This window comes from Balaenoptera musculus, chromosome 2 (genome assembly GCF_009873245.2).
Source record: "Balaenoptera musculus isolate JJ_BM4_2016_0621 chromosome 2, mBalMus1.pri.v3, whole genome shotgun sequence".
In the NCBI taxonomy this organism is placed as follows: domain Eukaryota; kingdom Metazoa; phylum Chordata; class Mammalia; order Artiodactyla; family Balaenopteridae; genus Balaenoptera; species Balaenoptera musculus.
This window is the reverse complement of record NC_045786.1, coordinates 127,305,990-127,333,163: the sequence shown is the minus strand read 5'-3', so window position 1 is coordinate 127,333,163 and position 27,174 is coordinate 127,305,990. Positions and strand designations below refer to the sequence as shown.

The window sequence follows — 27,174 nt, the reverse complement described above, 5'->3', positions numbered from 1 at the left end:
GCATCTCTCTTACCTGTTACTCTCTATCATATTATGCTGTTACTTAAAAAAAAAAAAATCTTCCTAGCACTCATCTCTGAAGTTATCTTAGCTATTTGTATATTTTCTAAAATGCTCTATCAAAACCCACTAAGCTCCATGAGAAGAGGATATCACTATATCCCTTGACCTAGAACAATGTCTGGCTAAAGTAGCTGCACAGTATTTGTTAGATGATTTAATTTTGCATGATTTTCAAGCTATTTGAGTTTTTCCTTTTTTATGAAGTATAACTGAACCCCAGATATCTCACAGTTTGATGTAAATCTGATGCTATATGTTAAAATATTTCCCAAAATTTGGTCTGCATTTGTTCATTTTATCTGTTCAAAAGTAATATGTTTTTTTAAATGCTTCACAGATGGTTAGTTAACATTTTGTTGATACAATTTCAGTGTTACAGAGCAACTGCCTATGTTGTTTGCTTGCTTTACATTTTGTCTGAATAACACAGGTTGCTGTATGACTACACACACACATACACACTATTGAGTACTGGCTATGTTTGTTAATAAAGAGATATTTTTGAAAATTTGCTATTTCATTATGAAAAATTTTAAATATATAAGAAAGTTGAAAAAACTTGTATAACAACATGTATATACCCACCACTTAGGTTCTAATACTAACATTTTACTATACTCAATTTGTCACATATCTATCCATATATCCATCTTTCTTTCCAAATAGATATATTTTTAAAGACTTTTTAAAATTTATTTTATTGCAGTATAGTTGATTTACAATGTTGTGTTAAAAGACTTAATTTGTTTAAGATAGTGAATATTTTCTAAGTTCTTTAATTTCAATCAGAGATGAAGCAAGTTGCTCCTTATTTTGGCTTCCAAAGCATTAGAATGGAATCTTATGATGTATTAAACCACTGTACATTTGACTCTTAAAATTCAAAATAGCCAAAAATTACAACTGTGCTTTGAAACTGGTACACACAGAAAGTGACAGATATGTCATGGTGGATGATGAAGGAACTGGGTTAAAATGAGCTCTAGCCTTTAATTGAAGATGTTTAGTCTAAACTAGAAGCAATGGGAAAACTAAACTTGTAATTAATAAAACTGTTAGAAAAAAAAAAAAAAAATCTTCCAACAAACAAAAGTCCAGGACCAGATGGCTTCACAGGTGAATTCTATCAAACATTTAGAGAAGAGCTAACACCTATACTTCTCAAACTCTTCCAAAAAATTGCAGAGGAAGGAACACTCCCAAACTCATTCTATCACGCCACCATCAGCCTGATATCAAAACCAGACAAAGATACTACAAAAAAAGAAAATTACACACCAATATCAGGGATGAATATAGATGCAAAAATCCTCAACAAACTACTAGCAAACAGAATCCAACAACACATTAAAAGGATCATACACCATGACCAAGTGGGATTTATCCCAGGGATGCAAGGATTCTTCAATATATGCAAATTAATCAGTGTGATACACCATATTAACAAATTGAAGAATAAAAACCATATGATCATCTCAATAGATGCAGAAAAAGCTTTTGACAAAATTCAACACCCATTTATGATAAAAACTCTCCAGAAAGTGGGCATAGAGGGAACCTACCTCAACATAATAAAGGCCATATACAACAAACCCACAGAAACATCATTCCAATGGTGAAAAACTGAAAGCATTTCCTCTAAGATCAGGAACGAGACAAGGATGTCCACTCTCACCACTATTATTCAACATAGTTCTGGAAGTCCTAGCCACGGCAATCAGAGAAGAAAAAGAAATAAAAGGAATACAAATTGGAAAAGAAGAAGTAAAACTGTCACTTTTTGCAGATGACATGATACTATACATAGAGAATCCTAAAACTGCCACCAGAAAACTGCCAGAGCTAATTAATGAATATGGTAAAGTTGCAGGATACAAAATTAATGCACAGAAATCTCTTGCATTCCTATACACTAATGATGAAAAATCTGAAAGAGAAATTATGGAAACACTCCCATTTACCATTGCAACAAAAAGAATAAAATACCTAGGAATAAACCTACCTAGGGAGACAAAAGACCTGTATGCAGAAAACTATAAGACACTGATGAAAGAAATTAAAGATGATACCAACAGATGGAGAGATATACCATGTTCTTGGATTGGAAGAATCAACATTGTGAAAATGACTATACTACCCAAAGCAATCTACAGATTCAATGCAATCCCTATCAAATTACCAATGGCATTTTTTTTTTTTTTTTTTTTTTAAAGATTTATTTATTGATTGATTGATTGCTATGTTGGGTCTTCGTTTCTGTGCTAGGGCTTTCTCTAGTTGCGGCAAGCGGGGGCCACTCTTCATTGCGGTGCGCGGGCCTCTCACTATCGTGGCCTCTCTTGTTGCGAAGCACAGGCTCCAGACGCGCAGGCTCAGTAGTTGTGGCTCACGGGCCCAGTTGCTCCGCGGCATGTGGGATCTTCCCAGACCAGGGCGCGAACCCGTGTCCCCTGCATTGGCAGGCAGATTCTCAACCACTGCGCCACCAGGGAAGCCCACCAATGGCATTTTTTACGGAGCTAGCACAAATCATCTTAAAATTTGTATGGAGACACAAAAGACCCCGAATAGCCAAAGCAGTCTTGAGGGGAAAAAAAATGGAGCTGGAGGAATCAGACTCCCTGACTTCAGACTATACTACAAAGCTGCAGTAATCAAGACAATATGGTACTGGCACAAAAACAGAAACATAGATCAATGGAACAAGATAGAAAGCCCAGAGATAAACCCACGCACCTATGGTCAACTAATCTATGACAAAGGAGGCAAAGATATACAATGGAGAAAAGACAGTCTCTTCAATAAGTGGTGCTGGGAAAACTGGGCAGCTACATGTAAAAGAATGAAATTAGAATACTCCCTAACACCATACACAAAAATAAACTCAAAATGGATTTGAGACCTAAATGTAAGACTGGACACTATAAAACTCTTAGAGGAAAACATAGGAAGAACACTCTTTGACATAAATCACAGCAAGATCTTTTTTGATCCACCTCCTAGAGTAATGGAAATAAAAACAAAAATAAACAAATGGGACCTAATGAAACTTCAAAGCTTTTGCACAGCAAAGGAAACCATAAACAAGACGAAAAGACAACCCTCAGAATGGGAGAAAATATTTGCAAAGGAATCAACGGACAAAGGATTAATCTCCAAAATATATAAACAGCTCATTCAGCTCAATATTAAAGAAACAAACACCCCAATCCAAAAATGGGCAGAAGACCTAAATAGACATTTCTCCGAAGAAGACATACAGATGGCCACGAAGCACATGAAAAGATGCTCAACATCACTAATTATTAGAGAAATGCACATCAAAACTACAATGAGGTATCACCTCACACCAGTTAGAATGGGCATCATCAGAAAATCTACAAACAACAAATGCTGGAGAGGGTGTGGAGAAAAGGGAACCCTCTTGCACTGTTGGTGGGAATGTAAATTGATACAGCCACTATGGAGAACAATATGGAGGTTCCTTAAAAAACTAAAAATAGAATTACCATATGACCCAGCAATCCCACTACTGGGCATATAACCAGAGAAAACCGTAATTCAAAAAGACACATGCACCCGAATGTTCATTGCAGCACTATTTACAATAGCCAGGTCATGGAAGCAACCTAAATGCCCATCAACAGACGAATGGATAAAGAAGATGTGGTACGTATATACAATGGAATATTACTCAGCCATATAAAGGAACGAAATTGAGTAATTTGTTGAGACGTGGATGGATCTAGAGACTGTCATACAGAGTGAAGTAAGTCAGAAGGAGAAACACAAATATCGTATATTAACGCATGTATGTGGAACCTAGAAAAATAGTACAGATGAGCTGGTTTGCAGGGCAGAAGTTGAGACACAGATGTAGAGAACAGACATATGGACACCAAGGGGGGGAAAACTGCGGTGGAGTGGGGATGGTGGTGTGCTGAATTGGGCGATTGGGATTGACATGTATACACTGATGTGTATAAAATTGATGACTAATAAGAACCTGCAGTATAAAAAAAAAAAATGGTTCCAATAATTACATGAATGGAAGATCCTTAATGGTTACTTAATGAAACGAGGCATTACAGTTCTAACCTACTTTTTCGGCTGAAACCACAAAGGCCAGCCTTGTTAGAATAAGATATCACTTTTGCTGGAGGCAAAAGTACCAGGAAGAAAGGACAGAGCCTGAGCTCAACAACATTTTACTTGGAAGGGTCAGGTCTGAGAGCCTCCTGAAGATGACGATCCTTGTACTGACGTCTTCTGAGATTCCACTGAAATTTCACATAGAATTCATCAGGTCATTGCCACAAAGCATCAAGGCAGGCACACGAATGCTCTTCCCATCTGGTAGATGTGGAAGCTGATCTTTCACGGTGGCCCACAAACGTTCATGTACAGTAAGAGCTAACGCTGACTGGCAGGGCTGGGGTGCAAACCCAGTCAGTTTGACCCTGGAACTTGTAATCCTAATCATCATGCTACATGTACTGCAATAAATATCACTCATTGGAGTTTCCAGAAGAATATTTAATAAAATGTCACGTTCACATTATGGTTACTTAAATGGAAAAGAAAAAAAGGACAAATGAGAAAAAAGGGAAGAAAGAGAGAAAAATATAGGAGGCAAAGATTGCCAGAATGCGAGAGAAAGAAAGAAAAGAGGAACACACGTAGAAGGAAAAAAACAAAAGAGACAGAGAACACCCAAGTGCTTCCCTGGAGACAGAGGTGAGTATCAGCAGTAGATTATATCTAAATGCTGCAATGGTGTATTTTAATTTATCTATATCTTCTGATAGTTTAATAGTCTAACCAGTGATCATGGGTTATCAACTGCTCTAGCTTAGCATAGTTTGAAAATTCAATCTGAATGGAATAATTAGAGTGTGGAAACATTTCTACCACAACACACCTGACGAGAAAATCACTCTCCCAGTTGTTGAGATCAACACACACACACACACACACACACCAGAATTAACCTGAAGCCTGAAGACTACAGGCTTCCCATCCACATAAAGTATGAAACAAAGTACATAGTTTATCCAAATAAAAACCCAACTCAAAGATAAACAGAACTAGAAAATAAATGGACATAAATTCAGACTAAAACTAGAATGTATGTATCTACTAGGAATCATTTCATTAAAGTTTTAAATTTCTGCTCATTTATGTAATTATAAATGTAAGTTCCTATTTAAAATTTTCTATAACTTCAGCTGCTGATTTAAAATTTCAATCCTTTCCATACCTGTGGAAGAGAATCAGTACTCTGGCCTCGAAGTTTGACCACCGTCTCTGAGGAGCTGGAGGTGGAAGAACCAATTTCTTTCACAATCAACCCTAAAGTGAAACACAGAGAAAAACCAGTGAAGACTTCAAATTATTCATCCCTCTTGCCACTCATCTGACATATACTGCTACCAAGAAGGAAAGGGCAAATATTAACCACTGCCCACAAATCTCACTGTGGCCCTTTGGCGGCAGACGACCAGGGGGGATCACATTCTCTCCTTGTGCTGCAGTGAACAGGAGCAGTGAGATACACGTGGGGTTAGAGCACAGGATGGAGGTTAGAAACTGCATTTCCTAAAATAAACTTTTAATTAAGCTATTTATGATGCAGTTAGGAATGAACACAAAGGCTGAAGGTGCAAAGCAATCTCTTTACTGTATCTCCTAAAGCTCCCCCACTCTCCACACAACACTGACTTTGAATTTAACCTGGACACAGCCTCTAGGTCTGGTTCTACTTAGACGAGCAGTGGGTAAGTGCGGGGCTCGGGCCTCCTCTGGAGTCACACAGATCTGGGTGGGAACTGGGTTCAGGTAAGTTAAGGAGCTGTGTGTCCTGGCCAGTGTCTGTGTGTCCTTGTGTCTGTCTGCTCCTCTTATAAATGGCACTGAGCCTAGTACCCATCCAACTAAAGAGCAAATGCCCACAAAGGGCTAGGTCCAGGGCCAGCATATGGAACACACTGTGTTCCGGAGGCTCCTCTTGGCCGACGGGGACACCGTGGCACAGGCCTCCTGCAGCAGATCCCACCGGTGAGACACCAAAATGGGAGGCCACGGTGAGAAGTCAGTTCTGGGGCTCTGAGGTCAACGGAGCTCCCTGTCACCTTTTGAATCAACTTTTGAGTCAATCTTCACAGGAAGAAGATGTGGACTAGTGCACTGGTTGGCACTGGGTATGGTTCCTTTTGAATTTCCTTGTAAATGTGCCCTTTCCTGCCTGTCAATAATTTGCTCCAAAACCCAGAACCAGCACCAGAAAACTCAGTATCAAGCCTGGTGCTCAGAACACTGAACAGACTCCTGCCAAACTTCCACGAGAACGAAGGATAGAGCAGTACTCTACGTCACTACTTAATCTTAGCTCCATGTTTTTAAAACAATGGGCTCACATTGTAGAGATTCTGGCAAACTAGGATGAGGCAAAGAAAATAAAATCATCCATAACCCCATCATCCAGAGAAAAGCCTATTAATATTTTTATGTATATTTTGTCATATACACGTAAACATTTTTATAATTTGAGATCATACTATCTCAACAATTTGTACTGCTTTTCTTACCTAGGTTTCTTATATTATTAAGTATCCTCTGAACCCACTAGCTAAGGAGAGGACCCTCCCGAGGGAGCTCACCAGAGTGTCCATTCAGTTTCCGAGACAGGAGCATGTCCTCTGTGATGTAGATGCACATGTCTGGGCTGACTTCCAGGGACTCTTCGTTCATCCTCTCCAGGTCCCTGGGGTCGTCAACCAACATCTCTATTTCTGACACAAAGATGGAAAAGACATTTAGTGACATAAGGGGAAATGGCCACTGTAATTCATAGCCACACCTTGAGGGAGGTTATTTAATTATTCATATTTAAAAATAAATCTGCTAATGAGACTCCACAATAGGAAACTAGCGACAATTCTCAACTAGATGCTGCTTCTCTTCTTCACAGGACTGCTGTGTTATCTACATGTCTGCTAATGCCATGTTTTGACTGTCAATTATTCTTTCTCTTTAAGAAAAAAGAAAAGCTGTACTAGCATGCTGTGATAACAAAGGGCCCAAGGAGACTGATGGGTCGTTTGCCTCATGCCAAAGCAGACTGTCGACAAGGACAGAATGAGTAGTGCATGAAGCTCCCCATCACCCATAGCTGCCTTCTCTCAGAGCATTTAGCGACTTGGTTTGATATCCACGTGAATTCTATAGTAAGCACACGTATGCGCTGCAGTTTTCCTTAATGGAATCAGTGTATCTTTTCCCCAAACCTGAATGCTATAGCAATTATTTGAAACAGAAAAATAAAAAAGATGCACACAAGTACTAAGTTTGGCTGATACAGGCTATAGGTCTGATCGTATCTCCTTAACACAGGGTTAAGCAGCCAAATGCTGTGTTTCTTTCTTCTCTATTACTACATCAATTCTACAGAAACAATAATGCGAAAAAACTGGAAGAGAAAAAGCAGAGCATCCCAGACAGCAGGTCAGCACGGGTAGCTCCGAGGGCCTGGGGGGCAGGTTACCATCATCCTGCAAATCCTCCTCCAGCCGGTCCTTGCCGCCACTCTCCACCCCGGAGGTGTGGGAGCTGCCGTGGCTGGTCATGGAGCTGCAGGTTTTCAGCTTGCGGTGGATGGCGCTGCCGGGGTAGGCATCTTCGGGGCCCGCGTCCCGGGCCTTGGTGTCGGCCTCAATGCCCGAGGTGTGAGAGCTGCTGTGGCTGGCGGTGGAGTGACGGGACAGGCGCTTATGCTTCATGCTGCCCGCGCTGCTCCCGCTGGCCCGGGACCGCTTCTCCAGCTGGTCCATGTCGAGGTCCAGGTTGTCGCTGATGTAAGATTCCCGGTACTGCTTCTTCTCTGTGTGGTGAGGAAGACAGCTCGTCATTATATTCAACCAAGGCAGAAGGAACAGCTGATTAGCTGGGGTCAAGCCAAGAACAAGTACAATTTCACATTCAGAAGTGAGTGACTGGAAAGTGCTCATAATTCTGATAGGAGCTCAATTTAAGAAGACTGCAAAATGAATAAAAACCAGTACCATAGATATGAGGCGAGTATTTAACTACTCAAAGAGTTTTAAAGCTTCAAACACCATAGAAGAATGCTACTCAAAGTGTAAGATGGCAGAGCACTTCTTGTCTGCAAACTGTTATCGGTCCACAGTGGAATAAGTTCAGGAATTGAGAATAAACATTTAGAAACTTTTAGAGTGATCTGCCATTGCCAGGACATCCACGAATGTGATTTTGAACTTTGCAAAAGGATCGGTCCACAGTGGATTGGAAGTTTTTAAAAATCTGGTCCTTCCCCACAGATAATTTCAAAAGGACTGCTACAGAAACGGTTCAATAAATATACTTATGCTAATTGCCTTTCATTTGATTTGTTCATCTGTTCAATTTGGGCCATTGTTAGCTTAGCTCTAACTGTTGAAGACAATTTAAAATAAAATTATTCTTCTGAGAATTTCTTTCAAAAAATTCTAGAATTTAGATTTTCATGGATGAAGATTGCTTTTCTCCATTTAGGCTGAATCAGTGAGGTTTTACCATCTATTAAGAACACATAGTAATCACTACTGGTTTGATAATCTATACCCATGTAGCCTCTGCCTGAGAAAACTGTTCTTTGATTTAACATGTCAGTACACCTCTTTAACATAGCAAAGACACAATATTGGAAAGTCCCTTTTATCCAATGCTAAACTAACCATTACATAAAGGCACAAAGTTACAACTGAGCTACAGGTGTACAACTGATACAAACATACTATTTTTGTGCTTCAGGTCAGAAATTTAAAACAAAGAAATAGTTAAACTGCCTTGTATCTTTAATACTGATGAGAAGTAACACATTAGAACAATGTTAAAAATGGAGAGTGCATTTGGGGAATGTTAAATTGATATTATTTCAGAAACTGCTGACTATTAGACTAATTGGGTTCTCAAGGGCCTGTTAATGGATTTAATTGTATTGTGTCTTGGTTAAGTAAAAATACTTGCACTCTTGATGTTTGAATCCAGCTCTGAAGTATAATCCCCACAGGCTTCCCCAGAGAGGGAATGAACATCAGCAGGAAGAGAAAATATGCATTCCAGGATGCAAAATGGAAAAAGTGCTTGGAGAAGGTTGTGTGTACATTTCTGGGCTTCAGCCCTTTCATGTCAATTCTAAGGAATCGAGCTGAAACACACAAAGGTGAGTGTGCGGAGCCACAAAGAGGCAGACTGGAACCAGACATCAGAGCCTAACACACACATCACTGCAACAAAAGTACATCCATCTACAGCCCGTTTTTTAGGGTTAGACTGGGTTCTAATGATTCCTATCTTCTGAAGGCAACAGGAGTTTGAAGATGAAGAACTAAAGGGGTGTGCAAAATTCTCATACTTTCTATTCACTGTAGTTTCAATACAATAGCCATATGGCCCTTGGAAGGGTGGAAAGTGAAGAGAAAAAGTAAAAAAAAAAAGTCCTATATGGTGTTCGAGTTCTAAGACAATTGAGAATTGTGGATCTAATAATTTAAAAACTTTTCTATCTCTTTAGAAATAGCCCTTTTACTCCCAAATTTCTGGTAGATTTGGAATCAACTTCAGTTATTCTATACTCACAAGCATAGTCACTAGAAGACAAGCACTTTGCCGACTTTTTTTCTATCTAATAGGAGCCTAGCATGAATTACTTCCTGTCAATGTGTAAGCACAGCCTTGGTGTTCCATGTGCTGGCTTCTATTCCTGTCATCGTGCTTTATCTCTTAGACCCTCTACAAACATTTAAGAAGCTTCACACCGATTGGTTACAAAATGAGGGAAATGCTGAAATAATTCTGAAATTTATTCTAAGAGATGCAAAATGCAACCTCTCACCCCCTAGTAATCACTGGTGTCAACAGGGCAAATCATCAATGTGCCAGTGTTCTATTTATTCCCTCTATTGTAAAAGCCCACAGACCACCAAGTTTTTCATATGTTATTTTGTAATATAATGCAGTCAATGTGCCCTCTTGACACAGACCTAAGAATAAGCCCTAGCTACTGAATAAAGTTGAGTTGAAAAAAAATTTTAATGACAGAAAGCATTTTTTATCCATCTGTTCTAAATACCGTAAGATTCTTGTGATCATTTTTACTATAAAATGAGAAAATAGTGTTTCAGACAAGGTGACTCTAGATGAAATTTCATTAAGAAAAATATAGATTCTTTTCATGCTGTGATTTTGGCTAATGTTAATAGCTTTTTTTGTTTAAAATGATGGAGTTCTTAAGTGTGGGTGAGATAACTGGATTCAGGCCAAGGTAAGTCCAAAGAAACTGTTTCAGGTTTTCTTCAGATCTGGAGGGATTTCTAAGCAGAGAAAACTAAAGATGTAAAGGAAAAAAAGCCATCCCTGCAAAATCTATCTATATGTATCCACGTAAAAGATCCAATCTGCACCTTTATCATTCTCTCACTGCCCCTACTCACATAAACCCTCAAATGCACTTGGTGCTATGCTTGGTAACAGACAAAGCCCTCCCCTCTTAACACGACATTCTATGTAATTTTGCTTTAGAACCTGTAGGGGAGGTTCGTTAATTCTTTCAAGCTCTAAGGGGCTCCCGTTAAGGTCACCTAAACAAGAATTTACTAAAATGCTGCTGGCAGAGAGCTGCTGGAATAAGTGAATTTCTCAAGGTGCCAAGTTGGCCATTTAGGAATGAAGCCAACTTGGCAAAATGATGGGCTCTGCACCTAAGTTACCTATGCTCACAAGCTTCCTTGGCACTTCTGTCCTGTTTAAATTCCTAATCTTCATATCAGCGTCAGAGAGATATATGCATTTATTATACTGATGAGTCATCATGGGAAAGAACTGGCAGTCTGGCAGCAGGGGAAGCCAATACACTTGACAGTGAGACCAATTCTCTCCGAAGACAGATGCAGTTTGGTGGCAGACAGTGGAAAATGATTCACATTCCAACTGCTACTTAAATTACAATGGCTTCTCCAAACTGGGTCTCATGTAAATTGACAGACAGCTTTTGAGAGAAATCAATCAGATGCAAACCTCTATAAGGTTTTTGTTTGTTAAGAGAGAAAATGGTACAGATGAACCTGTCTGCAAGGCACAAATAGAGACACAGATGTAGAGAACAAACATATGGACCCCAAGGAGGGGAAAAGGGGGGTGGGATGAACTGGGAGATTGGGATTGACATATATACACTAATATGTATAAAACAGATAACTAATGAGAACCTGCTGTATAGCACAGGGAACTCTACTCAATGCTCTGTGGTGACCTAAATGGGAAGGAAATCCAAAAAAGAGGGGATATGTGTATACCCATAGCTGATTCACTTCCCTGTACAGCAGAAGCTAACACAACATTGTTAAGCAACTATACCCCAATTAGGAAAAAAAAAAAAAAAGAGGACAGGTACTTGTCTCACTTCTATAGGAAAAGTGAGGTCTGAGAGGTCGAAATCTGTTTCCGATATGGACCTAAGATATGAATCTGCAGCCTAATGTTCATGCAAATACCCCAAATCGAATCCGATCAAATTACCAAGAATTACTACAAAATGAGTTTGCAAAAAAAAATCGAAGACATTAAAAAACCAAATATGCAAAGTAGCCTTTTTGGGGATTAGAAGCTGGAGTGTGCCGAACAGGGTAACAACAGGAGATAAAGAGTTAACCATTAGGTTAATACTGTGAAGTTGAAGTCTGCAGCTAGAAGCCCCCATCCCCGTCTTCCTCTCTTCACCATGACTTGACCCCCCTTTCAGGGCCGGGAACTCTGAAGCCCCAAAGGCACTGCTCTATTCTGTGTCTCAGCAAAGCTCCCACAGGACTGGCTGACGAGATCCTCAATTGTAAACTTCTCTCTCCTTTGTTTGTCTTTCTTGCTCAGCCAGACGTGGGGCCTCCTGGCAGTCAACAAGAGGCTGGAGACATTCTGTGACCCACCTTTATTGTCACTCTAACCTAAGGAATAATCACACTGGAAGGAATTCTAGATAGCCTGTGGATAACAGCACCAAGGTGGATCAGTGTATAAACAAAGCTCTGAGATGCAGATAAAAGCTGATATGCACAGAAACCCTGGCCTGCGCCTTCATGTGGTGGCTTTCTGCAAGAATTCTCAAGCCATGTGTGGGGAAACCTTACAGAGACTGTTCTCGAAGGTAGCTAAATGGCAGGGATCATCTCGGATATGCTGACTAGCACTGTGGGAGGTGGGCCTTCCGGGACAGTGCTGAGATGAAACAGGAGTGCTGCTGGGGATCTGGAGAGGCCGGTCCCCAGGTCCCACTCTTCAGAAGACTAAAGCCCCAGTTCTTGGCAGCTGTAGAGTACGGGGCCCCGGGTGGCAAGAGCACCATCTGCTTCCCGCCCAAGACCCTGCAGGACCTTCGTTTTCCTCCAGCTTCCGGATGTGGCGCAGGACAGGCTGCAGGTTCATGTAGAGGCGGTGGCTGTTACTCAGGAGCTGCAGCAGGTGTCTGGAGCGCATGGGGCACCCCGTGTAGTAGATGAGCTTCCTGGCTGAGGGCAAGCCATCTGGCAAAATCTCAAACTTCTTTCCCTGTGGAGGGAAGGCATGAATCAGATCAGGAAGAAAAGTGTCCGATGTGCCAAGCTCCCCTTCATTTTCTAGTTAGTAAGGAAAACTACAGACTCAGAAATAGATGTATAAAGCTCCATCCAAAATTCCCGGAGGATAAATTACTGTTTTCCCTTTCAAAAATGTCACAGGACAGAGGATTACCAAAAATTCAGGGAAGTGCCTAGCCAGGGCCTTCTGGTTCCATCTTTGGTTTCTCTGGCTGGCCAGGTCATTTACATAATGGAGAAGAGAAGGGCCCATCACAAAAGCATCCTTAAATGTAATCCCAACACCCTAACTCAGTAAACAAGACAACAAATTCTAGAAGGGTAATGCATTCAAATATCTGTTGAACACTTACAAAATGTACCAAACACTTTGCTAGGCCCTGAGAAAATAACAGTGCAGAGGACAAAGTCCCTACCCCCATGTCACTACATTCTGGTGGGAGAGATGGTAAATAAACACATAAAATAATTGCAGCTTATGATAAATTCTGGGAAGGAAATAAACAAGGAGTTATGATAGCGAACAATAAAGGATATCTATTTAGGGTTTAGAAAAAATGAAAAACTCTCTAGTTGGATAAAAGAGGGAGCTGGAAGCCAGAAGGACAGTTAGAGGGATGAGACAGGAAGGAGAAATAAGAGATGGAAGTAGCGTAAGTATCTTTCTGTCAGTAGAGGAATCTCATTCATTAGGTTTGGGATCATTAACATAAAGTTCTAAGTTGAGGGCGAGGGTTTGACAAAGTTCCTTACAGTTATGGAATGTTATTAACTCCTTTAACTTTCCTGACAATGAATAGGGCAGCAGGACTACAGAAAGGAATATTCCAGGCACAGTGATTCTCAGCTGGAGGGGAGAGATAAAGCAAAGAGGGAGGCATATTCTAACTACACACTTAACGTCAGTGCAAAGCAATATGGGTTTGTGTAACTCAGACGTGGATGGAATTTCTTACCTCTCGACTTTCCATTTTAAAAGGAACCAACATTGGATCTCAATGCTAGAATGCTTATAACTTACACTTAATGAGCACTAAGCATGTATTAACTCACTTAATCCTCACAAGTCTATGGGGTGGGGGGGGGGGGACAGTCAATTATCCCCATTTTGGAATGAAGAAACCAAGGCACAGAGATGTTAAGTGATTTGCCCAGGGTCACACAACTAGGCAGGGCTGGGCTGGCTGCAAGAAGAATCATCTGGGAAGTTTGCCAAGATAGATTCCTGGTCTCCACCCCAGACCTACTGAATCAAAAATCTCTTAGGTGAGGATGATGAGGCCCAGAAATCTAAATAAGCTCCTCAGATGCGAGTGATGCACAACTAGATTCAGGAACCACTGGGTGCAGGACCCTTAAGAAATTCAATTTCTATAAATGTATTTTATTACTTCTTAACTGGGGACATGAAGGGGGCAAGTGGGGTAATAATTTGCTCATTTACAAATAGCTCCACTCCTTTCCCAAAGAGCTTGAACGAGAAAGAGCCAGCAAGTAGGAGGCAGGTCAGGCCCCATTTAATGTATGAGTGAAGTGAAATCAGATTGGACTGTGCCCAATGTAAAGTCAGAAACAGGTCTTTTAACTCCCAGGGCAGTGTGGAGTCAGTGCCCAAATGCTATTTGGCAACAGTGCCCTTTATTTATATAGGCCATCTTCCTGATGGAAAGAAAGAAGCACATGTGTCCTAATCCTTATCTTCCTCCTTTCTTTGTGTATTTTTTCCAATAATTTCTGAACAAAGCGAAATTATGAATTTTAACGACCACTAGAAATACATATAATTAACTGTAATCCTTTGAACCCTCCCGCAAATGGATACAGCTGACAAAACAGTGAAACAGCTGGGAAAAATCAAGAATCTGCTCCAACAAAAGAAAGTGTATCATTCTCAATAATCTAAAAGTAAAAGTACTTTTCCCGTTAAGAATGGCAGTCCTTTCTTTATAATGATGAGTTTCAACAGACAGATATTAATAGAAACATCTTTTTATATCACTCTTTATTCTTTGCTCAAGAGAAGTTAACTTCCACAAGAACTGGTCAACCCCCATGCTAAGAGTAATTTACCCTCTGATTACAGCTTTCTGTTTTCTAATCCCTCTGCTGTACATTTTTAAAAACAATTCTGTTTGATGAATTCATCTTGAACTTTTCCCATCACATTTCTTCTGAAACTAGAATAACTTAGGGTAGAGTGGTGGGGGCCAGATACACAAATTAAAATTAGTGATTTCTTTTGCTATAAGACTCTGTTTTAGGTTCACTACTGAAAAGTGGCAAGGATTATAATTATAGCACATGCATAAGAATATAAGACAGCTAACTAACTATTTTCATCTTCAATTTTGAGAAAATATCAAGTTTTGTGCCTGAAACAATATTTTGTTTAAAAAAACAAAACAAAAAACAATACAAGTCCACAAAAACAAAAAACTGAGTATTTTAAGTCAGTTATTTTAAACTTACCACAAACACCAACTTTCCAACATTGGTCCAAGGGAAATCATAAAGTAATTGTTTCTCTTCATCTAAATTCTGTGGAAGGAATTATAAGAGTTACTTATAACTCTTACAAGTAATGCACAGAGAGTTACTGAGGAAACTGACAGATATTCTAAAATAGCTCTAACTTCTTTCCCAGAAAACTAAAATACAGTAATTAAAATCTGAAAGAGGTCCCCAACTCTCTTTGGAGATATGCAGACAGTAATTAAAAGAGGAGTGATACAATTCTGTCGCTTTTGGTTCCTGAGTGACTGCGTTAACCTGCCCTTTTAAGGCAATCTTTTCCCTTCTGGCCTATCCCTAAATTTAAATAAAAAGTCCAGAAGACTCAGGCATTCAAGAGATGAGATAAGGCACTCGGACTTTCATAACTGGATACTTTGCCTATATCGAAGATAAGGCATCCTTTTATTCTCCCCGGTCTCACAGAGGGAGGCACTCTCTCCCTTGTTGATGGCTGTAGCATAAAACCATCCCACCTGCAAAAGGATGATGGTAACTACTTACTCAAGGGACAGGTTTTATCAGAAAGTTGTAACGGAAATTAAAATGTCTGGTCAGTCACTGTATTAAAAAGTCATTTTTCCTTCCGCAGTTATAGATTTACCAGATGGTAAAAAAGAATATTAAAAATTAATGACACACAAAGAAAACTGTCTGGATATTAATGATCTGTGAGTGATGAACTGGGGCCAATCTTTGGTTTGTTGTTTTCTGTTCTAGAGGACTTACTAGTGTCAAGGATCAGACTGCTTCACTTCGTCTATCCCACGTTATCTACATCTGTGCTAGACAAACAGGAAGTAACGACCAATCAATGGCTGGAAATGGACCAGTGAACCTATCGCAGGACCAGGCAGGCACAGTGCCACAGTAAGACATAGTGGATGCCATTTGACACTTACTTCCCATTAACTAACCTGAAAAATCTGTATTCCCCGCATGGTCAATCCAAGGGTCAGAGAAGCTTCAATTTCCCTTTTATCCTATAGGAATAAAATTGTATGAAAAAGTATATTTTTCTTCTACAATGAACAATTCAGCACCAAAGAAAAGAACCAAAGATAAATTTCAGGATTAGAAAGCTTTTGACTTAAAATAACTTTGCTTGTCTTTCTGCATCCCTTGTTTTCTGTAAGATTTAAGAAAATCATGGGCACATATTAAATCAGTAATGGTATTTTCTACTTTCTAAATCCCTGCGATTTCAAAGTTTTAGTGTTTTTACTATATTATATACACTTTCATATCTGACAATATTCTAAATATTTGTGTTACTGAGAACTCCAGTAAGTAAGACTATTTTGCTGCTTTTACATCATTTTTTTTAATCTTCTCTCTTATGCTTAATCTTCTCTCAGAAGTTAGAATCTTGAATATAAGGTTGTAGTTATATTCTGAGGTGTACTAGACTTTATGTGTTTAAAACTGGTTAAATCTCCCAACTCTGAAAACAAAGTCAGAGGCAAGCCTGAATAGTTAATGCTCTTTCATGAAGATAGCTAATAAAGCTATAAAAGCTTTACATTTAGTTAGTCTTGAAAGAAAATACTTATGTTTAAGAAGTTCAATTATCACTTGCCAATATGATATACATTCTACCAGCTAAACCATAAACTAAAAAAAAAAATACTACAACAAGTATAAGGGAAAAAGTTGTACAATTAAGAATGTATTCTGAACTTGGCCACATCTTCTAAGTGCTCATCTGTAACAAGTGGATATAAGGTATAAAGTTCAAAATAGAAAACAAAATTGCTGAGTAACTAAAACATTTTCATTATGAGATTTCTCAATAAAAACAATAAATGAGTACATGCAGATCTTTATTACATTTACTGCCAGTTTTTGCATGATCATGGAAAGGGATATTTTTAGAAAATGCATCCTTACCTGGCATAGTAAAGAGAAGCCACAGCCTATTTCCACTATTGGGGCTGTTTTTTCCCACTAATAACTCTTCACATCAAGAAAGGCACATACAGTACAGACTTAACAGGAGAAACCAATCCATCACTATGAGCTTAGGCCAATTTCCCTTTCAAGGCTGTTCTGATTGCTTCCTGAAATAAGATTGTGCTCATAAAAATGCTGGTCGTGCGTGTATGAGGTGCATATTACTGGGAAAGAGGCACAGAGGTTGTTTTTGTTGTTGTTCTTGTTGTTTTAAGTTTCCTGTCTTCTGTCTCCATTTTATTAACAGTCCTTAAATGACGCAGTTTTAATGGCGGCCACGTGATTTCTTTAAAGAATGAAAATTCTGCCTATAAGGAAAAAATATCTATTTCCCCACCTCATTGAGTTCATTAGTATTAGTTATCTTGTTTTAAGCAGACCAGAGTGATTTTCTATGACACATAAAAGTAGTGCACTTTAAGCAAACTGAAAGATTAATTTTTACATGAAAGATAAATTGGAGATATCTACTTCACTAAAGGATTCCTAATAGGATCTTAATAGGATTCTTTAAAATACCAAAGCTTCCCTAGAAAATAAAAAGCAACCAATATTTACTGAGCATTCACTAATGTGCCAGGCACTCCATCTGGTTATTTCAGATTCACCATCTTGTTGAATCTTCCCAACCTGTGATATGTATAGGATCATTCCCACTTAACAGATGCCCAGGATTGTAGCAACAGTTGCCTAGGATCCCAGCATGAGTGAATGCTGATGGAGGGTTTATAAAGCCACAGTCTTGCTGATGTATTATTCATACTTCTAATACATTTAAAAATATAAATTTATTGTCAAAAAAGGTCATTTATTTGCATTTTCTCATATAAATTGAGGTGTCACAATGAACTCCCTTAAAAGAAAAAAAAGAATTCAGTCTTCCAGGAATTTAGCTGAAGAGATCTTGTGGAACTCTATGCCTTTGAAAGATGACAGGGCATTAACAATGCATCTCTTGCACATGAAAGAGAAAAAATAACATCCTTTGCTCTCTTTTTAAGTCTTTTGAACCAGCCAGGAAAATTACCCAGCAATATATCCAAACTACGGTCTAGTCTCCAATTGTCTAGTTATGCTAATCTTACCACAAAGGATGTAGGAGAGATAACAAACCTAATAATAACAATGATAATGGTAAAGGCAACACGTTTAATTTCATGCCTAACACATGCTGGGTACTGTTTTAAGCACTTTTCACCCACTAATTCCTTTAGTCTTCAATAAATCTCAGAGTTTATTGGGTATGTTACCATCCCCATTTATCTATGGGGAAACTAAAGCACAGAGAGGCTAAGTAACATGCCTAAGGTTACACAGTAAGGGGTGAAGCTGGGATTTAATCCCAGCAAGGTAGGCCCAACAGACCACACTCTGAACCACTTCATCCTATTTGGTTGGAGAAGAAATATACCTTTGAATACTTAAGTGGGAATTCAAGGGTTCTTGCCATGGAAGTGATACTTGTGAAATAGGGAGAGGAGTGGGAAGGAGAAGCAGGAGAGAAGACAGAACGTGATAAATAGTATTGCCAGTGATTCCCTGCAGAGCCCACCCCAGTTATTATTTGGGTCTGTGACCTCTGACCCAGGATGGAAAAATGAGGCTAGAGACACAAGAACACAAAACACAAGGACACAGGAGAAAGGCAGTAACAAACTTTAGAGTGACAGCACAGAGTCAGTGGTTTAAGCACACAGGCTCTTGTCAAGCAGACCTGGGTTGAATCCTGGCTCTTATTAGTTTTGCGATCTTTGGTGTGTATCCTGGTCTGTAAAATGAAGATTACAGTCCTATCTTATAGTTATGAGGATTTTAAAAAGAGGATAAATATAAAGTGGCCCCATAAACACAATACTCAATAAACATTAGCTATTGTGGTGATGTTCTTATTACTAATGGATACATGCAGGTACGGCTTCACTTCAAGGAGTATTAAAAATTACTGATTGAACAAGTTGCAAATGTTACTCCCCAAGGCAGAAATGCAGATTTGGGAAGGAGAAAAATAACTATTTCATAATCACTGAAATGCCAGATGCACAACCTACAGCCACTTGTTATCTCAATACTAGGACCATTAAAGAGACTCCGTTCTGCTCCCAGGACTGAGGAAAAGCATCATTGACTCCAAGACTGACCAATGATGACAAACCGTGCTTGAAATGAAACTCTTTTAGAAGCCCATTAAAAAAAATTAAAATGACAACTTTCAATAAAAGCTTCTCCTGATCAAGGAGGTACGGCTGCAGACCTACTGCAGTTTTGTACCTTATACAATCTGTAGTAATGGACGGCAACGTCATCCAGTCGGACGGCCTCTTTGATATATTTAAGATGAGCTTCAGAAGCTGTCAGTGCGAACTGATCCTTGTGCATGTTTGGAATGTGCTTCAGGATGTAGTCCTTTCCTCTCTTGGCAACAACCTGTTGGGATACAATGGGAGCGCAATGCAACATTTGTTGGAGGGATGCAAATACTACCCTCATCCCCCAAATGATGAAAGGACGAGAACCGAAAACAGGCCGTGTAAACTGGCTGATTTCCATTAGAAAATTCCCACGCTTATTCTTTTTTGATCATCTGTTATGTGACCTGGCTGAATCAGCTAATACTAGAAGCTACAGAGTCAATTTAGCTGTAGTACTCCATATCTAAGAAGAAAAATCACAAGAAATGGGAAAAATATGTTCTCTTGGCTTTAAAATCACCAACAAAGAAAAACCATGCAAACTTGCACAATTTTGTCCACCTCACTGCTTATACTTGCAGAATTACTGGTACCATGAAATGCAGCCACTGTCAGCACATCTTCAGGTTCCGGATCCTACTTAACTCTTCTAAAATTACAGCCACAGAGTGGGAGGTTCTAAATGCTAATCCGAAGAAAGCAGGGGACTGCGAGGAATTCTCAGAAACATTTCTGGATTTTGCATAAGAGGCTGATATGAACACTTTACTCGAATACTTATGAGAGAACAGTTTCACGCAAATATTCATTACAATGCACTGCGACTTCAGTTTTCATCAGACAGTAGTCAAAGCTTTTAGGTATCAAAAATATACAGTATCCAGTAGCTGCAGGCTCAAAGAAAGGTGTTGATAAGTTAAAAGTCTTAGCTGGTTTCACGAAGATTGTAAAATATGGAAAGAATTATGCAAAGTGAACAAAAAGCATTTTAGTGCTTAAAATGACCAGGATTTGAAAATTAGAGAATTTTTAGTTTTATCATTGTTTTTATAGTTCCTGATGTTTTGTTTCTTCATATGAATATTTTAAGGAGAATTAAACATGATGAGTTATTGGCCAATAATCAAGTTTTGCTGAGAACTCAAGTTACAGATTTTTCTTTCTAGGTTCCTTTTACATGGAGATCACCTAAATTAGTACTTGTCAACCTTTTTCAGGTCAAAGAACCCCTAGAAAATAATATCTGTAAGGGCAATGAAGTAGACGATTTTGGTGATCGCAAGGGTTGAGGAAGCTGGTATCTCAGCACCCTGGGTGCCATGGCACACTAATGGCAAGCTCTGCTTTAAAGACCAAGGGTCATTGAGTACCTGTTGATAACTAGGGAATGTAAATACAGGTTAATTTTGGCCCAACAGACATTGCTATGTAATGGCCTGACATCTTTTGTGGGTTTTCTTGAACAACTGAAGCACAGTCAGCCAGTGAACAAAAGCTTATATTGAGCACCGTGATGTGAAATGCTGAAGAAACAGAAAAGGTTAAGTTTATGCCTGTCCTTTAGAATATGCTAAGAAACACTTAGATCACTGGGTGCAAGAGACAAACAGAGCATTTGAAAATAAAATACTTATGTTCAGGGTCTTACTGAGCCCAGAGGAGGGGCACTGGGCACCTAGACAGTCTGCCCAGGGAACCACACCTGAGCTGATGAGCACGAGTAGCCAGGTAAAACAGGGAGGGGGCCTCACCAGCTAAAGGAGCTGCAGACAGAAAGGCCCAATGTGTGAAACACCACAGTAGGTGTGCAGACACAGGAATTGCTGGGTGTTGCTAGAGCACAACACACAAGGTGCAGGACAACCAGAAAGGAAGCTGGAAAGGCTGGCAGGGACCACATGCTGGGAAGTTCCTAGGTCATGCTCGGGAGCCAGGGCTTCACTCCGCAGATGAAGGTTTAAATCAGAAGCAAAATCAACTCCTCTGCAAGCTGCAAGTAAAGCCTGAAGCAGGGACACGCGTCTGCAGGAGTGCTGATGAGAGCTGGAGGCTGGGAAACATGAAGAACCACGACGGGGAGGACACGTGGTAATGTTTAGGAAGTTAAGAGCAACAAAAATACAAGAGGATCTTATTTCTTAAGCTGGGTGATGCGGAATCAAGGGTTTATGTTAGAGGATGTTCTCGTCGACTGGATGGGGCAGGGAGAAAGGAGGGTGATAAGAAAGAGCCCCGAGTGACTCAAGTTTCTGGGTGATCAGGTGGATGGCAGTGCCACCGGCTGAGGTTAGGAACACAGAGGATTGAGGTGGGAAGAAGACGAATTTGATTTGGGACATTCTGAGTGTGAGGTGCCTATGGGTAAACAGATGTCTTACAGACATAGGGGAGAGAAACAGATTCAGGAGGTGCCAGCACATAGGTGGTTGTAAAAAGCATTAATTTGGAGGAGATCTCCTGGGATGTGAGTGACTAAGTGTCAAATGCAGCAGAGAAATTCAGGAAAAGAAGTGAAAAGTGTCCAACGGATTTGGCAATTTAAAGGTCACCGCTGGCTTTAAGGACAGCACCATGAGTGGAGGGGGTGGTGAGCAAAGAAGGCAGATGGATGTGGGTTGAGGATTACACGTCGAAGTAAAGAAGCTAAAAAATCAAATATACGTCGTCACTTTTTCAAGAAGCTTTACTGAGAAGGGAAGGCGAGATTGGTAGGTCTTCTTTCCCTCCCTCCTTTCTTCCCTGAGGATGGGGAGGTGTGAACCAAACAAAGTATGTTCTGACTTAAGAAGAGTTAGTTGGGATAGAGGCTGAAGATACGGGAGAGAGAGAGAGACGTCTCAGGAGAGACCTAGAGGAAGAATGGGAAGCGATATCAACAGGGTGGGGATGGAGAAAGGACCTCTGAGACAGTCAGTGCTCAAATAACCTAAGTTTTCTTGCTGAACTAAGGGGGTGGCTCCTCTTTTGAGAGTGAAGGAGATGGTGGTCAGATCAAGCAGTTTACTTATATTTATTGTTTCCTCAACACAGGAGAAGCTGTGAATGATCTCACCTTTTAAAGAGTAACGTTTTTCTCCCTTCGAAGGGAAAAAATTGCTGCTTGAATTAAGAGTAAATAAGAAGCTCAAGGCCATGTAAATGCCAAAAGAAGGCTGGCAAATTCCAAGTTCCACCATCTTTAGGATGGATAGCAATCCTCTTCCTCATAAGCCATAAGCGGATTGAGTCCATCGAGAGACTGTCTGTGCCACGCTCTCAAGTGTGAAATGGGTATCTGGGCGTGATGGAGGGTGTATTGGCCATGAAACATCTGGGTTCCCAGTTCTTGTAGCAGCATGACTACCCACACAATGAACTAGAAATGTGCTAGAGAAAACACTTTAGAATTTGAGAACAGTGCCTACCCAAGACGGGAAGTAAGCCTCGGGCTCAAAGTATTTTCCATAGTGCTTATTCCTTTTGAAGTTCCCAAGATCAGCCTGCAGCGCGAAGGCTGCCAGCAGGAAGTAGGCCTCCTCTCGGAGCACACACTGGGAATGAAGAACTTGTTTTCTCAGGTGCCAGTAATAATAGTATCTTGCTGCTCTGTCACTAGGAAAATAAAACAGAACTCACATTTTGATGGAACAATCTAAAGGCATGTAAACAGAACCCAAATCCTGCTATCCATCTGGTGACAAGAGCTCTTCTGTTCCTGCTCCCTCCTCCCCCCTCCCTCCTCACTCACTGAAAAGGGGGAGGTTGTAGCTAATACCTGATTGCTGCCTAACCGCTGCTTCACCAAGGTCGCAGAGCGTCAGGACCCCAAGTCAGACTACCCAGACGGCAAAAGTAACACTTCCTATGGCCAACAGCATTTGATTCATTCAGAGGATGGAAAACAGATCTGAATCATTCCACTCCAATATGGGATATACTACATTGAACAAGTATTAGAATAGAAGCCTAGGCATCTGTTGTCTGTATTAAAATAATTTTGCTACAATAATGCTGCACACATGACACAAATAAGGACAAATCTGAGGAGACAATCCTGGCTTGAATGTTATGCTGTCCTTTTTCGTTTTGTTTTTCATCTGAGCACATTACAAATACACTAAGGCCCTTTTCAAAATATTTCTGTTTATATGCCCTACTAGAAAAGAATTTGCCTAACTATGAATAGTCTTTTTTTTTTTCCTCTAAGAATGAATAAACTGAAAACTCTCCTTAAATCTTTTTTTTTTTTTTAATTAAGTGGCTGTTACTTTATGGGTGTGATTTTATAGGCACATGTTATAAGAATCACGATAGTCGTCACAAATGGAAATACTAATAGTGCACTCATTACAATCCATTGAGGTCAGAAATAAATACAGTCCCCATTAAATACACTGAGTAAGAAGTGCTGACTGGGGAAAAATATGGTCAAGCTCTAAAAAATGTCACAGGCAAACAGGACGCCTCTGTGATCAAAGGAAAAATGCAAGAAAAAAGTGTGTGTGTGTGTGTGTGTGTGTGTGTGTGTCTGTCTGTGTATGTATTTAATGAGTATTTGTCTTCCTATTATTTTAGGTTGAATGTTCACCTGAGATTAATAGCTCATTAGTTGATGATAATAAAAACATATGGGTTTACTTTAACCAAGACTGTGTTTAAAAATGAAAAGTTTAAAATTTAAAAATAAAGCATTTATGTAATTTTTTTTCCCTTATGACTTTTCAGAGCACTTCTTTTTATAATGTTGAGTACACAGTGTTTGGACTAGCTCATCACTGGGGAAAAGGGCAGAAGTGTGGATCAATTAAACATTCATTAGTCCCAGGGGGCTAATTAGTGGCTAAATAATATATTTTCCTTCTTTCCAGCACATTCCATTCCAATTAAGTAAACTGAGTAAAAGTTTTATATAAACTGAGAATAACTAGAAAAGTTTCTCTGCTTTAAAAACATTCTTTACGGGCTAATATTTTTTACTTTTTAATTTGCATGTGGCAGTAACATAGATATTAAGAGCAAATCTCAGATACAACTCATTAGCCACATGTATCTTTGTCCCTTTTATGTGGGGTTTCTCAAAATTTAAAAATAAATAAGTAAAGCACAGAGTTCACATTTCTAGTATTTTCTATCAGCCAACAAAATCACCTCAAAGTCTTCCAGCACTGAATCCTCCTATACAAATAATAAACTGAGCTTCTAAACTGGGGAATTCTGAGTCTGTATCATGAGCACAGTATTATTCATGCATCTGCCTCCAGAAAAAGAATCAATTACCTGCCCTTGCCAAACTGCATCTAAGATTCACACAGGATACCTCCACTGGGCGTAATCTTAGCTTTAAAGCTACTGCCAAGAACAGAAGCAAGACCCCAAAAGTGAAAAGAAAACCAGGCTATATAAACACCCATGCATTTTTATAAGACAGAGTTCCTGCGGCTGTTCCACTCCCCACACCACCACCAGAAAAGAATATAATCCGTTAACCAACTTTCCACTTTACACAAGAGTGCTAGCTCTTTCTTAAAGGAAATATCTTTTTGGTGACTGATTTGTTATTGAAAATGTGGAGTAGAGAAAATGTGAGCTGATGAGATTGTTAACATTTTCACTGATAGTCTAACATGATCACTCATTCATTCAACACATGTTTATTGAGTGTCTACTGTACCTCTGTTTTAGGGACTGAAGATACATGCGTGCGTAAAAATATTTTTAAAAAATCCCTGCTCTTTTATATTCTAGCAGGTGGAGACAAACAATAAACACAAGTACTTTATCTGATATGTTAGAGGATGAGTACTGTAGAAAAATAAATGTTTGGAATTTCTCCCTGTCCTCATACCTGATCAATCGGCCATTTTCCACATAGTACTGCACGCGGAAGTGGATGATCATAGGGGGTCCAAACTGGTCAATACCCTAAACAAAGACATGCGTAAAAATCAGGCTGTTTTTAGTTACTTCAAAAGTGGGTTTCAAAAACAACAAATACCATTATTTACAAGTTACTTTTTAAACACTGAAAGGGTTGATCTACTTCTAATGAGTAGGGGCTTGCAGCGGGTAGACAGTTGTCTCAGTTGTCCTAGATGGATACCAGGTTTACGCGAAAACGGGAAGTTTTATAACTATATCTGATACTCATTCACTGTAATGCCAATGACAACATACGGGAAGATAAAAATAAATGCCAGTGGAAATTTCTAGCTGAGATCCAGCTCCTCTCTCAGCTCTGTCCCCTGTGGTGACCATTTGCTCCTCATTACAATGTTCTGTTCGTCTGACATTCCGCATACCAAATGCTAACATGCTGTTTGTTTATTTAGACATTCACGTTCCTTACTTTGTAGTTGGCTTTGAAGTAGCCTTCCAGTTTACTCCAAGAATTCTTAAATACAAATTGGAGGATTGAGGATTAGACACTGGGGATTATTACTGATTTGCGAGGGGGTGATCTTGAAAACACTAGGTAAATTCCCAGTGAATGCTCCCCTATGCAAATGGAAGGCACCGGTTCAATAAAGTAACAAAATATCAAATGAAAGGATAGTAAAAGTGGATTTTAAAATGACTAATAATTTCTAGACCATCAGTTTTGACAACTAACGTGGCCGAAGAACAGGAACAAATACTTTTCCCATGCTTTTCATTTCAAAACATTATCCCAAGATTACTAAAAAGTTATTATCCAATATTATTTTAGCAGATATTCAAAATCTATTGCTACATGCTATAAGCTATTAACACTTCACTAATGGGATATTTTAGAACTTATAATTCATTTCCCTTTCCCAATCTTTACTGTATAAAGTGTTAAGATATTTTTCTAATGTATAATAATTAAAATAAACCTTTTAAAAAATCAAAAGAATTTTGCTCATAAATGTAATCTCACCCAAGTGACTTCGTATTGTCGTACCTTGCTGGCCTCTTTCTTCCATTCTTTTGGACAATACTTATAAAGCTTTTGTGACAACTCCATATACACATGTTCATTATCTGCACATTAAAAAAAAAGGAAACAAGGTGATAAAGGATAGATTTTTTTAAAAGAAAAGAAATGGGTTTTTCAAAAAAGCCTCAAGATTTGTGAAAGTACCCTGAATTCACATATTACCAAGAAAACTCAACAGGATATTAAAAGATAAAAGGTTCTGTGGGATAGACATTAATGACAATCTTTATGAATTATTTTGCTTTTGCAATACAGAACACGTCTCATTAAAAATATGTTAACATTTAGAAGAAATATTAGATTCCAACTCTTACTTTTACTTAGTTTCTGGGGTCGTTATAACTTACAGTTTAACTTCCAACACTGTGGGTGTTACTCGGTTTTAGAAAAACATGCTCTTGTTTGGCTCACAGAGGACTCATCTCATAAGTGCAAAGTAATGAAACAGGGCAGAAACACCGCCTTAATTCTATGTAAGAAATTAGAAAACATTGATGAGAACCAACCCATTCCCAAGTGAGGAGCCTGACCCATGTGTTTTGTGAAGAATAGTCTTTAAGACCCATGTGCTTTGTGAAGAGAAGTCTTTTAGACTATTCCTTCTCTGTCTCCTCCGCATAAAACAGCATGAAGAAATGATAAAGCATTACTCGCACTGCCTTTGGGATTGACCTTGTGGGAAGAGGAGAAGAATCTTATGCAAAACAAGAATGAATGCCAAAATATTTCTTCAAGGGAATGATGTTCTTAAGATGAACAGAAAATAAGACTGCTAAAAAACCCATGTAAAAATGATCTAAACATGTGAAAACAAGCTGGTAAAAAATGTAAAAATTTTCCGATTTCCCAAATGGACTCTTTTAAAGAGAGAGATATTTCATATGAAAAGCCTTCC

The 27,174-nt window shown here is 39.2% G+C and overlaps 1 protein-coding gene across 6 annotated transcripts in view; it reads right to left on the bottom strand.

Annotated features, from left to right (window-relative positions):
• Positions 1-27,174, bottom strand: part of FRMD6 (FERM domain containing 6) — a 266,485-nt gene that overhangs the window by 12,223 nt on the left and 227,088 nt on the right. For 4 of the 6 annotated variants that reach the window (XM_036842781.1, XM_036842780.1, XM_036842782.1 and 1 more), the window contains 10 exons: positions 26,220-26,323; positions 25,167-25,243; positions 22,747-22,933; positions 19,422-19,577; positions 16,118-16,183; positions 15,159-15,227; positions 12,486-12,660; positions 7,607-7,942; positions 6,723-6,854; positions 5,324-5,415 (listed from right to left, as the gene is read on the bottom strand). In XM_036842781.1, coding sequence (XP_036698676.1) covers positions 5,324-5,415; positions 6,723-6,854; positions 7,607-7,942; positions 12,486-12,660; positions 15,159-15,227; positions 16,118-16,183; positions 19,422-19,577; positions 22,747-22,933; positions 25,167-25,243; positions 26,220-26,323 — 1,394 coding nt within the window. The remainder of the gene's footprint in view (positions 1-5,323; positions 5,416-6,722; positions 6,855-7,606; positions 7,943-12,485; positions 12,661-15,158; positions 15,228-16,117; positions 16,184-19,421; positions 19,578-22,746; positions 22,934-25,166; positions 25,244-26,219; positions 26,324-27,174) is intronic. The other 2 variants (XM_036842783.1, XM_036842784.1) reach the window with 1 other exon arrangement.